Source organism: Saimiri boliviensis, chromosome 1 (assembly GCF_048565385.1).
Source record: "Saimiri boliviensis isolate mSaiBol1 chromosome 1, mSaiBol1.pri, whole genome shotgun sequence".
Taxonomy (NCBI): domain Eukaryota; kingdom Metazoa; phylum Chordata; class Mammalia; order Primates; family Cebidae; genus Saimiri; species Saimiri boliviensis.
Genome location: NC_133449.1, coordinates 238,092,305 through 238,110,422, shown reverse-complemented (window position 1 = coordinate 238,110,422; position 18,118 = coordinate 238,092,305). Strand labels below are relative to the sequence as shown.

General features: G+C 40.5%; 1 protein-coding gene across 6 annotated transcripts in view; it reads left to right on the top strand.

Annotated features, from left to right (window-relative positions):
- RAD17 (RAD17 checkpoint clamp loader component) overlaps positions 1–18,118 on the top strand; it is a 47,760-nt gene that overhangs the window by 24,555 nt on the left and 5,087 nt on the right. For 3 of the 6 annotated variants that reach the window (XM_039478735.2, XM_039478685.2, XM_074385058.1), the window contains 4 exons: positions 1,340–1,425; positions 1,541–1,687; positions 4,300–4,449; positions 8,152–8,272. In XM_039478735.2, coding sequence (XP_039334669.2) covers positions 1,340–1,425; positions 1,541–1,687; positions 4,300–4,449; positions 8,152–8,272 — 504 coding nt within the window. Of the gene's footprint in view, positions 1–1,339; positions 1,426–1,540; positions 1,688–4,299; positions 4,450–8,151; positions 8,273–8,427; positions 10,284–10,787; positions 18,114–18,118 lie in introns of those variants that run through there. The other 3 variants (XM_039478849.2, XM_074385065.1, XM_039478814.2) reach the window with 3 other exon arrangements.

The following is an 18,118-nucleotide window of genomic DNA, read 5'->3' as shown; positions in this document are numbered from 1 at the left end:
TAGGCCTAAGATGTAGTAGGAAAATAGAGTATTTTCTGACCATGAGCAGGATGATTAAAAATAAAAACATGGTATTGTAGACCATATCCATGCATGTAAATCTTTAAAATTACAGTTTGCAGAAGGTAAGAGTGCAGATCATCTAGACTTTTAGTGGCAAGTGTTGATAGCCTAAAGTCCTCTAAGGGTTTGGTAGCCTAAACCCCACTGGGCTCCAGCCACCGGGGGCTTAGACAAATGAGGTAGTTTAGGGTTTCTTTCAATCCTCTTGTATTTGTCTGGTTTACAAGCCTGGTGTCTCCCCAACAAGAGATGTTTATTGCCCTTTCTGTCTTTTTTGATGACTGCTCCCTCTCAGCTCCTCCCCTCCCTATTGCCCATCTGTAGTCTCCCAAATTGTCCCTCCTTTTGATAGCAAATGCCTATTTTCACTCTAATGATTCTAAATGAAAGAAATTAGGATTTTTTTTTTTTTAAAACGCTTAAGTTCTGGGGTACATGTGCAGAGCGTACCGGTTTGTTACATAGGTTTACACTTGCCATGGTGGTTTGCTCACCTCATCATCCACATTAGGTATTTCTCCTAATGCTATGCCTCCCCTAACACAGCCCCCCACCCCCACCAACAGGCCCCGGTGTATGTGTTCTCGTTGTTCAACACCTACTTCTAAGTGGGAACATGCAGTGTTTGGTTTTCTGTTCTTGTGTCAGTTTGCTGAGAATGATGGTTTCCAGCTTCATCCATGTCCCTGCAGAGGACATGAACTCAGAAATTGGGATTTCTAAATGGAAACCTTCATATCATCTGAGGAAAATGAAATGGGCACCACTTAGGTGGCAGTGAGGACACTCCTCTGCCACTGGATCCTCTTACTTTGAACCTGAGTGACTATTTCCACCTGATGCTTTTTCTTCCCCTAATTCTTTTCCTCCCCAACACAAATTTATCTTCTCTTTCTTGCATTAGTGAATGGAATTCTTACTCTTTCATGTAGAGAACACCATCTTCCTACATCATAAATAAAAGAGTAAAGACCACTGCATTGAGATGAGAATCAAGGGAAGAAAGCAACCCAAAGCTGGAAAAAGTGAAATGGGAATGCATTAGGAAATAGAATATTTTAAGTGTAGAAATGCCATAATCTAAGCATCAGAATTCTAAATTTAGCTCTTGCTAATATGGAAAAAATGGGTGCTTGCTTCCAGTTGTTTGTTTATTCTTTTTTGACAGTTTGCTTACTGTGTTGGCATTGTATGTCTAAAGTTTTCAAAAGGTTCAAATGAGAGGTGCTATATAATTATAAAGAATATATTTAATAATTTCAGAAATTTTTTATAGGAACATCTTTAACAGAATTAGACTCATCTCGGTTGCCGTCTCATTTATCAGAATATGAACGGGATACATTGCTTGTTGAACCTGAGGTAAGATTTTTAATGACAATTAGTACAGGTTACAAAAGATATGTTATTTGTGTGCATATATATCTGACCATTACATTTTTACCAAATTTATATATCTATGCTTTTTTTTCAATAGGAGGTAGTAGAAATGTCACACATGCCGGGAGACTTATTTAATTTATATCTTCACCAAAACTACATGGATTTCTTCATGGAAATTGATGATATTGTGAGAGCCAGTGAATTTCTAAGTTTTGCAGATATCCTCAGTGGTGACTGGAATGTAAGGCCATTTGACTTACATGTTTATGTACCAGTATTTCCTTAGAATTAAGAAAGTTTACTTTTATCCCTAATTGCCTGGCATACTTCATAACTATGCTGAAGTTAATGTATCCAACTCAGTGTTTATAGTGAAGCTTCAGTAGCAAATCTGATTTTGCTGCTGATAATATAGCACCGATTATTTCTAAAGTTTGTGTTTGTGTGTGTGTGTGTGTGTGTGTGTGTGTGTGTGTGTGTGTGTAGGTGCGTGTGTAGAGACAGGGTCTCACTGTGTTGCTCAAGCTGGTCTCAAATTCCTGGGCTCAGACAGTCCTCTTGCCTGAGCCTCTTAAAGTGCTGGGATTACAAGCGTGAGCTACCACTCCGATCTCTCAAATTATTTTCTGGTTTTGTGGTTATGGTTTTTCGTTTTATGAGAGGAGGCTCTAGCTATAGCTGTGTTACCCAGCCTGATCTTGAACTACTGGCTTTAGGGGAAACCTTTTGTCTCTGCCTTCCAAGTAGCTGGGAATTCAGGCACATACCACCATGCCCAACTTATTTTCTTTTTCTTTTATTTATTTTTTTTTTGAGGCAGTATCTCACTTTTTTGCTCTGGCTGGAGTGTAATGATACAAACACGGCTCACTGCAACCTTGACTTTCTGGGTTCAGGTGATCCTCCAACTTCAGGCACTCCCTCATCGAGTAGCTGGGACTATAGGCAAGCACCGCTATGCCCTGCTAATTTCTTTCTTTTTTTTTTTTTTTTTTTTTTTTTTAGAGACAGGGTTTTACCATATTACCCATGCTGGTCTGGAACTCCTGAGCTCAAGCGATCTACCTGCCCTGGCCTCTAAAGTGCTGAGATTACAGGAATGAACCACCACGCCTGACCCCAGCTCATTTTCTGATTTCAAAATTAATATATACTCAAAATTTGACAACCATTAAAAAGTAGATACAAGGCCAGGCGCGGTGGCTCAAGCCTGTAATCCCAGCACTTTGAGAGGCCGAGGCTGGTGGATCATGAGGTCAAGAGATCGAGACCATCCTGGTCAACATGGTGAAACCCCGTCTCTACCAAAAATACAAAAAATTAGCTGGGCATGGTGGCACATGCCTGTAATCCCAGCTACTCAGGAGGCTGAGGCAGAATTGCCTGAACCCAGGAGGCGGAGGGTGCGGTGAGCCGAGATCGCGCCGAGCCGAGATCGCGCCATTGCACTCCAGCCTGGGTAACAAGAGGGAAACTCCGTCTCAAAAAAAAAAAAAAAAAAGTAGATACACGAGAAAGAACTGTACATGTTGCTACATTTGGGCTAGTTTTAAAAATGTATTTCTTTTACATATTTGTAAGTATTTACTATAAAATTTATATATTTTTTTAACACCTTAACACTGCCCTTACCTGTACAACAGCCACCAACCACATGTAGCTACTGACATTTAAATTTAATTAAAAATTCAGTTTCTCAGTCATACTAGCCACATCTCCAGTACTTGATAACTGCATGTGGCTGATGGCTGTTTTATTTAACAGCCCAGATACAAAACATTTCCATCATTACAGGCAGTTCTGTTGGACAACACTGTTTTGATATGTTAATATTTCTGTGTGTTATAAGTATTAAATTAAGGCCGGGCTCAGTAGGGTACACCTGTAAACTCAGCACTTACAGAGGCTGAGGCAGGCAGAACTCACTTGAGCTCATGAGTTCGAGACCAACTGGAGTAACATGACAAAACCCTGTCTCTATAAAGAAATACCAAGAAAATTCCTTGGGCATAGGTGGTCCCAGCTACTCAGGAGGCTGAGGTGGGAGAATCACCTGAGCCCAGGAATTTGAGGTTATAGTGAGTTGTGATTGTGCCACTGCACTCCAGGCTGGGCAACAGACCAGGACCCTGTCTTAGATAATAATACAAAATAATGAAAAGACTGTAATTGAATTGTTTGTGACACAAAGGATAAATGCTTGAAATAATGGATACCCCATTTACCTTGAGATGATGATTATGCATTGTATGCCAGTATCAAATTACCTCATGTACCTCATAAATACGTGCAGCTACTAGGTACCCACACAAATTTAAAATTTTTTTTTAATGATAGTGCAATGAATAGCTGCATATCTTTAACTTTTGTTTGCCAGTTGCATATTTTGCCACATTTTCTTAATCTCTCTATATATTTACACATTTGTTTTTGGCTAAATGATTGGAAAGTATTAATAGTTGGGAACATCATGACACTTAATACTTAAGCATGCATAAGGACATTGTTCTAATACAACTACCATAGCATTATTATACCTAAGAAAGTTAACATTAATCTAGCAATATATTGTCCCTGTTCAGATTTTCTCATTTGCCTCAAAAATATATTTAAAGTTGTTTCCCCCACCCCCGTCCAAGATCCAGTCAGACTTTACACATTGCATTTGATTGATATGTCCCAGTGGAATTTGCTTTAAATAAGTTTGTAGTGCTGTTTTTTATAGGGCTGTAGTAATGTTGAAGAAAGTGAACACATAGAAACTAAATACAGTTAGTGTTTTTGTGTATGTCAGGAATACCAGTAGTGCTCTTTTATAAATCTATTTTATTTCACATCTTTCTCATTTGTTAGACACGCTCTTTACTCAGGGAATATAGCACATCTGTAGCTACGAGAGGTGTGATACATTCCAACAAAGCCCGAGGATATGCTCATTGCCAAGGAGGAGGATCAAGTTTTCGACCCTTGCACAAACCCCAGTGGTTTCTAATAAGTAAAAAGGTAAAAAAAAAAAAAAAAAAAAAGAATTGTATATTTTTAATATGTGAACTTTACCGTACATGAATTATAATTCAAAGCTGTTATTTTCTTTAAAACATAACAAAGGAAAAAATGTTTTTTTTTTTTTTTTTTTTTTTTTTTTTGAGATGGAGTTTCGCTCTCGTTACCCAGGCTGGAGTGCAATGGCGCGATCTTGGCTCACCGCAACCTCTGCCTCCTGGGCTCAGGCAATTCTCCTGCCTCAGCCTACTAAGTAGCTGGGATTACAGGCACGCGCCACCATGCCCAGCTAGTTTTTTGTATTTTTAGTAGAGACGGGGTTTCACTATGTTGACCAAGATGGTTTCGATCTCTCGACCTCGTGATCCACCCGCCTTGGCCTCCCAAAGTGCTGGGATTACAGGCTTGAGCCACCGAGCCCGGCCAAAAATGTTTCATTTTTAACAAAATAGTTGCCAAGGTCCACAATTAGATTCTGAGTTTTTATAAAACGTAGAAAGGTAACTCTTAAATAAACACTTGTACAATTTTTTAGAGGGAAAAAGATGATCAAAATTTGAATATAATACATGTTTTATTTATTAGTTTTATTGGAATCAAAGCATAGTTATAATTTATTTTTTATTTGTTTTTTTAAATTGAGACAGAGTAGCTCTGTCACCCAGGCTGAAAAGTGTAGTAGCTCACTGCAACCTCTGCTTCCTAGGTTCAAGCAATTCTCCCACCTCAGCCTCCCAAGTAGCTGGGATTGCAGGTGCGTGCCTCCATACGCAGCTCATTTTTTAATGTTTAGTAGAGACAGGCACAGGGTTTCACCATGTTGGCCAGGCTGGTCTTGAACTGCTGACCTCAAGTGATCCGCCCACCTCAGCCTCCCAAAGTACTGGGATTACAGGTGTCAGCCACTGCACCCAGCTGCATATTTATATTTTAGTTTCAATTAAACATAACTTTAGGGCCAGGCATGGTGGCTCACACCTGTAATCCCCGCAATTTGGAAGGCCGAGACAAGAGGAGCCCAAGTTTGAGACCAGCCTGGACAACATAGTGAGATCCCATATCTACAAGAAAAAGAAAAAGAAAATTAGAAATAAACAAACACTAGTTCAACCTGAAAATGTTGATTGGAAAACAGAAATCCCTAGTATATAAAATTTCAGTTGGACAGCAGGAATAAGTTTTAAGTTCAAGAGATATTTTATATAACATGGTGACTATGAATAACGACATGTCGGCCAGGCTCAGTGCTCAGGTCTGCAATCCCAGCAGTTTGGGAGGTTGAGGCAGGTAGATCATAAGACCAGGAGTTCAAGACCAGTCTGGCCAAGACGGTGAAACCCTGTCTCTACTAAAGTACAAAAAATTAGCTGGACATGGTGGTGGGTGCCTGTAATACCAGCTACTTGGAAGGCTGAGGCAGGAGAATTGCTTGAACCCAGGAGGTGGAGGTTGCAGTGAGCCGAGATTGTGCCGCTGCACACTAGCCTGGGTGGCAGAACAAGACTCCATCTTAAAATAAATAAAAACACTGTGTCATATATTTGAAAATCACTAAAACAGTAGATTTTAAGTGTTCTCACCACACACAAAAAATGTATGTATGTAAGGAAGGTAATGCATGTGTTAATTGGCTCCATTTAGCCATTCTACCATGTATACATATTTCAGAGCATTATATTGTATACTGTAAGAACATACAGAGCTTATTTGTCAATTTAAGTTAATCAAAGAAAGGAGAAGAAATCTTGGCCCTGCCTGTCTGGAAAAGTTACTCACCTCCTGTGCTCTTACTCTCCACAGCTAAAAATGTAGATGATTGAATTATTTAGAGGTAAAATATGGGTGGCCCACAAGTTGAAAACAAAATACACAACAGAGTTTTCAAAATGAATTGTCAGTCTTTAAAAATTAGAATGATTTAATTTTTAAAAATTTTATTTATTTATTTATTTATTTATTTTTTGAGGCGGAGTTTTGCTCTTGTTACCCAGGCTGGAGTGCAATGGCGCGATCTCGGCTCACTGCAACCTCCGCCTCCTGGGTTCAAGCAATTCTCCTGCCTCAGCCTCCCGAGTAGCTGGGACTACAGGCATGTGCCACCATGTCCAGCTAATTTTTTGTATTTTTAGTAGAGACGGGGTTTCACCTTGTTGACCAGGATGGTCTCTATCTCTTGACCTCGTGATCCACCCGCCTTGGCCTCCCAAAGTGCTGGGATTATAGGCGTGAGCCACCGCGCCCGGCCTTAGAATGATTTTAAATGATTAAAAATCAGATATGAATTTCTAGCTTCAGAATTTCTAGAATCTCTGGGGGGAAAAAAGACCAGAAACAGTGGCTCACACCTCTAATCCGAGCAGTGGAAAGCTGAGATGGAAGGATCACGTGAACCCAGGAGTTTGAGACCAGCCTGGGCAACATGGTGAAACCCCATCTCTATAAAAAGCATTTTAAAAATTATCTGGATGTGGTGGCACACACCAGGAGTTTGAGACCAGCCTGGGCAGCGTAATGAGATCCCAAATCTACAAGAAAAAGAAAAAAAAATTGTTTTTGTTTTTTCCATCTAGTCCCAGCTACTTGGGAGGCTGACATGGGGGGATTGCTTAAGCCTGGGAGACAGAGGTTGCAGTGAACAATGATTTTGCCACTGCACTCCAGCCTGGGCAACAGAGTGAACCGCTTGGAATGCAGTGGCGCGATCTCAGCTCACTGCAACCTCTACCTCCCAGGTTCAAGCGATTCTCCTGCTTCAGCCTCCCAAGTAGCTGAGATTACAAGCGTGTGCCACCATGCCTGGCTAATTTTTGTATTTTTAGTAGAGATAGGGTTTCACCATGTTGGCTAGGCTGGTCTAGGACTCCTAATCTCCAGTGATCTGCCCGTCTGTGACTGAATCTTTAAAAAATAAAAGGAAAGTGAAGCAACACTGGCTCATATTTCTGCATAGCAGCAATCACCTCACCATGTAGTATCTGCCCCTTTCATATGAGAGTAGTAGGCACCACTGTCCCCAGCTGGTTCATTCACTTATATTGCCTGCTTGACTTCTATAATATCTGCATTCATGACCCCTGGACTGGGTCATCTCTGAGATGTCTTCCAGTTCTAAAATCATACAGCTGAAAATCACCCTATAGTGTATTACCTTAGACATTTTTTCCAACAGATTTATTGGAAAATTTAATGACTTTTAAGCAGTTTGTATCTCACTGACTTGCTTTGTCTTTTATAGCACATATATTAATTTTACATTGTAGCTATATATGAGTTATCTAAGACTGTTAGCTTCTTGAAGGCAGGGATTGTGCTTCTCTCTTCCTCAGCCCAACATTGTGTAGACTAAAGAAAATAAATTATTTCATTGAAAAATAGTATTTTATGTAATTTGTGATGTGTGTGTGCCCATAAACAGAATTCCTTTGATTTTTAAATTTGTTTTTCTTATACATTCAATGTCTTTTAAAAATCCTTGTTCTATCAAATGTGAAATAGTTGTGTAGGTGAAATACTTTACTAAACAATGCTAGGAAGACTGTAAAGGACTACTTAGATAAGCTCTTAAAAGTATATTTGTGATCTATAAACCCATAACTTAATAAAAACATTATTATGTAAGTTTATGTAATAAACTTAGTTTGTCTAGAAATACATATTTTTAATTTCGTTTTTCCTTTATCTTTTTTTTCCTTTTCCATACAGTATCGGGAAAATTGCCTGGCAGCAAAAGCACTTTTTCCTGACTTCTGCCTACCAGCTTTATGCCTGCAAACTCAGCTGTTGCCATACCTTGCTCTACTAACCATTCCAATGAGAAATCAAGGTAATAACATAGGTTTTTCTTTTCTTTTAAGAAATAGGGTTTTATAGCAGTATCTTTTTGTGGACCAACTTACTGTTATATACAGTGAGATATGTTGTTTTTTTCTTGATCCAGATACTTATAAATCCTTCATGTTTTGTTTTGTTTTTTTTAAGCATCAAACAGGCCCGGCACAGTGGCTCATGCCTATAATCCCAGCACTTTAGGAGGCCGAGACAGGCAGATCACTGGAGGTTAGGAGTTCTAGACCAGCCTAGCCAACATGGTGAAACCCTATCCCTACTAAAAATACAAAAATTAGCCAGGCATGGTGGCAAACACTTGTAATCCGAGCTACTTGGGAGGCTGAGGCAGGAGAATCACTTGAACCTGGGAGGTAGAGGTTGCAGTGAGCTGAAATTGCGCCACTGCATTCCAGGCTGGGTGACAAAGTGAGATCTGTTTTAAAAAAAAAAAAAATCATCAAACCATATAGAAGTATATAAAGTAAAAATTGAAAGTACTTCCCCTACAACCACAGGTTGTTTTGACAGATTGATATAAATTCTTCCAGATATTCTTCTGTGAATGTAGAAACATGCAGAATGAGACAAACTTTAATTTGCTTATGTCACTTACCGTGGATAGCCTTTCATCTTTTATGAGTTAATGTCAAGGCAGCAATGCTAAAGTATATTGAAATCTAACTCATTTTTTTCAGAATGTATAATACTTTTATTTAACCTTATGGATATTTTGATTTCAGTATTACAAAAATGCCTATTAATAGTACATTTTCATGTTATGAAATTACAATGCTACAAACATTACTATGCCTGTGGTAGTATACACCTGCACACATTTAGAAAATATTGTGCATTCTTAGGCAAAAATGGGATAACTTTTGGGCAGTAGTCATGATTAATCTGTTGATCAGAATCCGGAGATTTCCCCTCTTCTTGCCAGTTGTTTTAAGATTACACTAGTTTTTAAACTTTTTTTTCTTTTTGCCCAGGCTGGAGTGCAGTGGCATGATTTCGGCTCACTGCAACCTCTACTACCCAGGTTCAAGCCATTTTTCTGTCTCAGCCTCTGAAGTAGCTGGGATTACAGGCATGCACCACCATACCTGGCTAATTATTTTTGTGGGGTTTTTTTTGTTTTTTTTTTTTTAGACGGAGATTCGCTCTTGTTAACCCAGGCTGGAGTGCAATGGCGCAATCTCAGCTCACCACAACCTCCGCCTCCTGGGTTCAGACAATTCTCCTGCCTCAGCCTCCTGAGTAGCTCGGATTACAGGCATGTGCCACCATGCCCAGCTAATTTTTTGTATTTTTAGGAGAGACGGGGTTTCACCATGTTGACCAGGATGGTCTCGATCTCTTGACCTCGTGATCCAACCGCCTCGGCCTCTCAAAGTGCTGGGATTACAGGCTTGAGCCACCACGCCCGGCCTGTTTTTGTATTTTTAGTAGAGGGGTTTCACCATGTTGGCCAGGCTGGTCTTGAACTCCTGGCTTCAAGTGATCCACCCACCTCAGACACCCAAAGTGCTGGAATTACAGGTGTGAGCCACCGTGCCCAGCCACTAGTTTTTAAACTTTATTTTGAAATTATTTTAAATGTAAAGATGCAAGAATAGTACAAAAGAATTCTTGTATATCCTTCATTAAGTTTCCTCATTGTTACATTTTTACCATATTTGCCTAATTATATTCTCTGTCAATATAAGCATGCACATATATGTATTTTGCTGAACCAGTTTTGAGTAAATTGCAGACATGATTTCTCATTATTCTTAAAAACTTAAGTCTGCACTTACTAAAAACAAGAACACTGGGCCGAGCGTAGTGGCTCACGCCTGTAATCCCAGCACTTTGGGAGGCTGAGGCGGGAGAATTGCCTGAACCCAGGAGGCAGAGGTTGCGGTGAGCCAAGATCGCGCCATTGCACTCCAGCCTGGGTAACAAGAGTGAAACTCTGTCTCAAAAAAAAAAAAAAAAAAAAAAGAACATGTTCCTGCATAACCACAGTATACACGTCAAGTCAAGAAATTAACACTAATACTATTTATTTTATAGTCCCCAAAGTTTGCCATTTGTCCTAATATCCTTTTATTTAAAAAATTAAAAAAAAAAAACTAATAGAGACAGTATCACTATGTTGGCCAGGTTGGTCTTGAACTCCTGGCCTCAAGCAGTCTTCTCGCCTCAGCCTCCCAAAGTGCTAGGATTATAGGCATGGGCTACCACACCCAGCCCTAATAATATCCTTTGTAAAAATGACAACTTGCTCCCCATTTCTTTTCCAGAATCCAATGAAAGATAACCTGATGCATTTAGTGATACAGTTTCCATGTCTTTTTCATCTCCCTTGACCTGGAACAGTTTTTTAGTCTTTCTTTGTCTATGACATTTTAGAGGCATATAGGACAGTTACTATGTATATTATCCTTCAATTTGAGTTTGGTGATTCCTCATTATTGAATTCAGGATATGTTTTTTTTGTTTTGTTTTGTTTTGTTTTGTTTTTGCAGAAATACCACAGAAGTAATCTTAAAAAGAACTGGCAAGAAAGGGAAAGATATCTGGATTCTTACCAACAGATAATTATGACCACTGCATATAGGTTATCTTATTTTTGCCTATGAGTGCCCAACATTTTAAACACTTTTTAAGTATCAATACTCATAAAAGCTATAAGATAAAACTCTTCATTGTATTAAAGTATATATTTACTCTTTAATCCTTTCTTCTGATAATTGGTAAGGTCAACTCTGTCTTTAAAATTTTGGGGCTGAGTGCAGTGACTCATGCCTATAATCCCAGCACTTTGAAAGGCTGAAGCAGGCAGATCACCTGAGGTCGGGAGTTCAAGACCAGCATGACCAACATAGAGAAACACTGTCTCTAGTAAAAGTACAAAATTAGCCAGGCATGATGGCGCATGCCTGTAATCCCAGCTACTCAGAGATTGAGGCAGGAGAATCGCTTGAACCCGGGAGGCAATGAGCTGAGATCATGCCATTGCACTCCAGCCTAGGCAACAATAGTGAAATTCTCAGGTTAAAAAAAAAAATTCTGGGCCGGGCGTTATGGCTGAAGCCTGTAATCCCAGCACTTTGGGAGGCCGAGGTGGGTGGATCACGAGGTCAAGAGATCGAGACCATCCTGGCCAACATGGTGAAACCCCGTCTCTACTAAAAATGCAAAAAATTAGCTGGGCATGGTGGCACGTGCCTGTAATCCCAGCTACTCAGGAGGATGAGGCTGGAGAATTGCCTGAACCCAGGAGGCAGAGGTTGTGGTGAGCCGAGATCGCGCCATTGCACTCCAGCCTGGGTAACAAGAGCGAAACTCCATCTCCAAAAAAAAAAAAAAAAAAAATTCTGGGCCAGACGTGGCAGCTCATGCCTATAATCCCAGCACTTTGGGCAGCCAAGGTGGGGAGATTGCCTGAGCCCAGGAGCTCGAGACCAGCCTAGGCAACACAGTGATACCTTGTCTCTACAAAAATATTTAAAAATTAGCTGGGTGTGGTGGCTTGCACCTGTAATCCCGGGTACTCAGGAGGCTGAGGCATGAGAATCACTTGAACCCAGGAAGTGGAGATTGCAGTGAGCAGAGATTATATCATTGCACTACAGCCTGGGCAACAAGAGTGAAACTCCATCTTTAAAAAAAAAAAAAGATAAAATTAGCTGGGTGTAGTGGCTCACACCTGTAGTCCCAGCTACTCAGGAGGCTGAGGTGGGAGAATTGCTTGAACTTGGGAAGGGAAGGTTGCAGTGAGCCGAGATCACACCACTGTATTCCAGCCTGGGCGACAGAGTGAGATGCCGTCTCAAAAGGCAAAGGACCAGTTAGACATTTCTTAAAAGAAGACATACAGATGGCCAATGTATATGAAAGACATACAGATGGCCAAGGTATATGAAAAACTGCTTAACATTAAGGCTTAACACTAATGATCAGGGAATTGCACATTAAAACCACAATGAGCTACCACATTACACCAGTTAGAATGACCATTATCAAAAAGACAAATGATAATAAGTGTTGACCAGGATGGGGAAAAAAGGAATCCTCACAAAGTTAGTAAGAATGTAAATTAGTACAGCTGTTTTGAGGAACAGTATGGCGGTTCCTTTAAAAACTAAAAATAGCTGAGGCAGGAGAATTGCTTGAACCCAGGAGGTGGAGGTTGCGGTGAGCCGAGATCGTGCCATTGCACTCCAGCCTGGGTAACAAGAGCGAAACTCCGTCTCAAAAAAAAAAAAACTAAACTAAAAATAGAACTACCATATGATCCAGCATTCCCACTACTGGATATATATCTAAAGAATATGAGGTCAAGGCCAGGCATGGTGGCTCATGCCTGTAATCCCAGCTCTTTGGGAGGCTGAGGCAGGTGGATCACTTGAGGTCAAGAGTTCAAGATTAGCCTGGTAAACATGGTGAAACCCCCTCTCTACCAAAAATATAAAAAATTAGCCAAGTGTGGTGGTGCAGTTTACTCCTGTAATCCCAGATACTCAGGAGGTTGAGGCAGGAGAATTGCTTGAAACTGGGAGGTGGAGGTTACAGTGAGCTGAGATCGTGCCACTGCACTCCAGAGTGAGACTCCATCTCAAACATACATATATATATGAAGTCAATATGTTGAAGAGATATCTTCCCTCCCTCCCATGTTTTATTGCCACATTATCTGCAATAACTAAGATATGGAATCAGTATAATTGTCCATTGGATGAAGAAAATATTGGAGGCCGGGAGTGATGGCTCAAGCCTGTAATCCCAGCACTTTGAGAGGCCGAGGTGGGTGGATCACGAGGTCAAGAGATCGAGACCATCCTGGTCAACATGGTGAAACCCCGTCTCTACTAAAAATACAAAAAATTAGCTGGGCATGGTGGCGCGTGCCTGTAATCCCAGCTACTCAGGAGGCTAAGGCAGGAGAATTGCCTGAACCCAGGAGGCAGAGGTTGCGGTGAGCCGAGATCGCGCCATTGCACTCCAGCCTGGGTAACAAGAGCGAAACACCGTCTCAAAAAAAAAAAAAAAAGAAAAGAAAATATTGGTGTATATACACAATGGAATACTATTGAGCCATATAAAAGAACAAAATCTTTTCCTTTGCAACAACATGGGTGAACCTGGAAGACCTTATTTAAAATGAAATAAATAAAATAAAATAAGCCAGGCACAGAAAGACACATATTTCATGTTCTCACTCATATAGAAGCTAAAAAAGTTCATCTCAGCCAGGCAAGGTGGCTCACACCTGTAATCCCAGCACTTTGGTAGGCTGAGGTGGGTGGATCACCTAAGGTTGGGAGTTCAAGACCAAACTGACCAACATAGAGAAACCCCATCTCTACTAAAAATACAAAAAATTAGCCGGGCGTGGTGGCACATTCCTGTAATCCCAGCTACTCTGGAGACTGAGGCAGGAGAATCATTTGAATCAAGGAGGTGGAAGTTGCTGTGAGCCGAGATCACGCCATTGCACTCCAGCCTGGGCAACAACAGTGAGACTCCGTCTCAAAAAAAAAAAAAAGTTTGATCTCGTAGTAGAGCATAGAATGGGATTACCATGGGCTTATGTGGTAGGAAAGATGTTGGTCAAAGAATACAAAATTTTGTTACGTAGGAGGAATAAGTTCAAGAGTTCTGCTTTACAACATGATGCCTATAGTTAATAGTGTATATTTTGTTGTTGTAGTTTTGTTTTTTTTTGAGACAGGGTATCACTCTTGTCACACAGGCTGAATTGTGGTGGTGCGATCACAGCTCACTGCAGCCTAAATATCCTTGGCTCAAGTGATCCCCCAGCTTAGCTTCCTGAGTAGCTGGTAACCACAGGTGTGCACCACCACACTCAGCTAATTTTTGTATTTTTTTTGTGAAGTTGGGGTTTTGCCATGTTGCATAGGCTGGTCTTGAACCCCTGGGCTCAAGCGATCCTCCCCACTCAGCCTCCCAAAGTGTTGGGACTACAGGCGTGAGCCACCACACCTAACCAATATATTGTATTCTTTTTTTTAAAATGAAAAACTTTTGAGAATATTCCAAGTAACATATACTGTATTCTTGAAAAATGCTAAGAGAGTAAATGTTAAGTGTCTTCCCCACAGAAATAACTCTGTGAGGTAATACATGTGTTAATTAGCTACAGTTAGTCACTCTACAATGTATATATTTTTAAAAATGTTGCCCACAATAAATATATACAATTTTGTTAATTAAAATAATTTTGATTGTATTGTATAATAGATTTTTTTTTTTTTTTTTTTTTTTTTTGAGATGGAGTCTTGCTCTGTCTCCCAGGCTGGAGTGCAGTGGTGCTATCTCAGCTCACTGCAGCCTCCACCTCCCAGGTTCAAGCAATTCTCCTACCTCAGCCTCCTGAGTAGCTAGAATTAGAGGCACACACCACCACACCCAAATAATTTTTGTATTTTTAGTAAGATGGCTTTTACTATGTTGGCCAGGCTGGTCTCCAACTCCTGACCTCAGGTGATCCGCCTACTTTGGCCTGTGTAGTAGATTTTTCAAAAGGTAAGTATCCAAGAGTCCTCATAGTGTTAGGCTTATGAATTTTAAAAGGTTTATAAAAATTAGTAAAAGTAAGATGTTTTGGTTTTTCTTATTTATTCTATTTTCTCTCTATATTTTGATTACATAATCTCTGTCAATCTATGTCCAAGGTGTTTTGTTTGTTTGTTTGTTTGTTTGTTTTGTTTTTGAGACAGAGTCTTGCTCTGTTGCCTAGGCTGGAGTGCAGTGGCACAATGTCCACTTCCCAGGTTCAAGCAATTCTCTTGCATCAGCTTTTTGAGTAGCTGGGATTATAAGCACATGCCACCACGCCTGGCTACTTTTTGTATTTTTAGTAGAGATGGAGTTTCGCCACGTTGGCCAGCCTGGTGTCGAACTTGTGACCTCAGATAATCCACCTGCCTCAGCCTCCCAAAGTGCTGGGATTATAGGTGTGAGCCACCGTGCCTGGCCTGTGTCCAAGTTTGATAATACTTCTGCTTAAAATCTAGTGTTGAGCCCCTTGAGTGAATTTTTCATTTTAGTTGTATTTTTTGACAAAATTTTCATTTGGTTCTTTTTATAATTGTCTTTTTATTGATGTTCTTTTTCATGAGACATTGTCATTATGGCTTTCTTTACTACTTTAAGCATGATTTCCTTTTCTACTTTGAAAATATTTATAATGGCTTATCTGAAGTCTTTTTCTAATTTAATGTCTGAGCCCTCTCAAAGGCAATTTCTTTTGCCCACCTTTTTCTTATGGGTGCGTCACACTTTCCTGTTTCTTTACATGTCGTAATTTTTTGTTGAAAATGAGATATTTTAGGGACTGTATTGTAGCAATTTTGGAGAATGTTTATCCTCCTCCTCTGGGCTTGTTTTTATTGTTGTGTGCTTGTTTGTTTAGTGACTTGGCTAAATTCATGTAATGAAGTCTGTCTTTTGCAATATGAAGCTTTTCTTCCTCTTCAGAGAGCTCAGCCTTGGCTGTGCCCACAGTTAACTTGGGATGATGGTGGTTTTAGCAGAGCTCACTTTGTCTCTTTCCCTGATATCTCTGTATAGCTCTCTGCTTCCTTTGGTATCACACTGTTGGCCCCCCTATTAGTTTATGGAAAGGGTCTCACTCTTTCACTCAGACGAGTGCAGTGGCACGATGGCTCACTGCAACCTCCGCCCCCTGGGCTCAAGAAGTTCTTATGCCTCAGCCTCCTGAGTTGCTGGGACGACAGGTGTGTGCCACTGTGCCCAGCTAATTTTTATGTTTTTAGTAGAGATGGTGTTTCACCATGTTAGCGAAGCTGATTCTGAACTCCTGACCTCAAGTGATCCACCCACCTTGGCCTCCCAAAGTGTTGGTATTACAGGGGTGAGCCACTGTGCCTGGCTACTCCCTAGCTACTATCTAATTGCTCTGTTTTCAGCAGTGCTTTAGGACAAAAATTTCTCCACAGTCTGATCCAATTTAATTTGGGCAGGTATAGACTTTCAAGCCAGTCTCTGAGGGTTGTTCTGAAACCAGAAGGGCTGTTTTTAGTTGTCTCTTTCACTGGTTCTTTCTTATGAAGCAGTTGGCTTATGTTTAGCTTGTTCTTAATTGAGAGAAGTTGGTTTCAGGGGTGCCCTTTAGGCTTGAACTTCCCCACACTATGTTTCAAATAAAGTCAGTTCCTTTGGGGAAAGCTTCAGGACTCTCTTTTCCTAGGGACTGCCTCTCCTCTGGGCAAAATCTCTAATTCACTATTCTGGGTGAGTGCCCAGCTGCAGAGGTAGCCTCTGATTATTTTCTCTTGCCTCTCCCAATAATGACCCTCTGCTATGTAACAAGCTGGGGTAAGGGAGACTGCAGTTGGGATGGGGGCAGTGCCTTAGGGTTACCCAGGCTGGAGTGCAATGGCGCGATCTCGGCTCACCGCAACCTCCGCCTCCTGGGCTCAGGCAATTCTCCTGCCTCAGCCTCCTGAGTAGCTGAGATTACAGGCACGTGCCACCACGCCCAGCTAATTTTTTGTATTTTTATTAGAGACGGGGTTTCACCATGTTGACCAGGATGGTCTCGATCTCTTGACCTCGTGATCCACCCGCCTCAGCCTCCCAAAGTGCTGGGATTACAGGCTTGAGCCACCGCGCCCGGTTGGGTTAGAACCTCTTATCTTATGAGTAGGGCTGGATGGAGAAAGGAAGCCTCAGACACCCTGCTGCACCCAAGTAGGAAGGAATCCTTAGTTCTTGGCTGCACCCACCTGGAATGAAATTTTCATCAAGCCGAGCCCTCTCAGTTCAGGGTTGGGAATGCAAGGGAGGAAATAGTGGCACAAATCCCTGAGATTCTCTCTGTTTGATTTTCTTGAATAAATATTTCCTCATTTCCCAGAGACTTTAAATGATTGATTTTGAAAAGTTTTCACTGATTTTCCTTATCTCTGGGAGTGGGTACACAAAAGCTTATGCTGTCATCCTGGAAGTCTACTATGTCATTCTTTTTCTTTTTGAATTTTTAATAATGGTAAAATATACAGAACATAAAGTTTATCATCTTAACCATTTTCAATTCTACAGTGCAGTAGTCTTTAAGTATATACACCTTGTTCTGCAACCAGTTTCCAAAACTTTTGCTTCCTGTAAAACTGAAATTCTATAACTCTTAGCATTAACTCCCCACTTTCCCTTCCCCCGGCAGCCACCATTCTACTTTCTTTCTCTATGAATTTATGACTCTAGATATTTTATGTAAGTGGAATCATACAATATTTGTTGTTTTGTGACTGGTTTATTTCACTTAGAATGATGTCATCGAAGTTCATTTGTGTGGCAGCATGTGTCAGAATTACCTTCCTTTTTAAAGCTGAGTAGTATTCCATTAGTTGTATATGCCACATTTGGTTATCCATTTATTGATGGACACTTGGGTTCCTTCTACCCTTTGATTATTAATACTGATATGAACATGGCATACAAATACCTTTTTGAGACTCTGCTTTTAATTCTTTTGGGTATATACACAGAAGTGGATTTGTTAAATCATATAATAATTCTATTTTTAATTTTTTGAGGGCCCACTCTATTGTTTTCCACAGCAGTTACACCATTTTACATTCTCATGAGTAATGTACAAGGGTTCCAGTTTCTCCACATCCTTACCCACACTTTTTGTTTTCTGGTTGTTGGTAACAGTCCTCCTAATAGATGTGAATCGGTTTCACACTATGGCTTGGATTTGCGTTTCTCTAAAAATTAGTGATGTTCAGCATCTGTTCATGTACTTATTGGTCATTTGTATATTTTCTTTGGGAAATTGTTTACAACTTTTAAAAAATATGTTTCA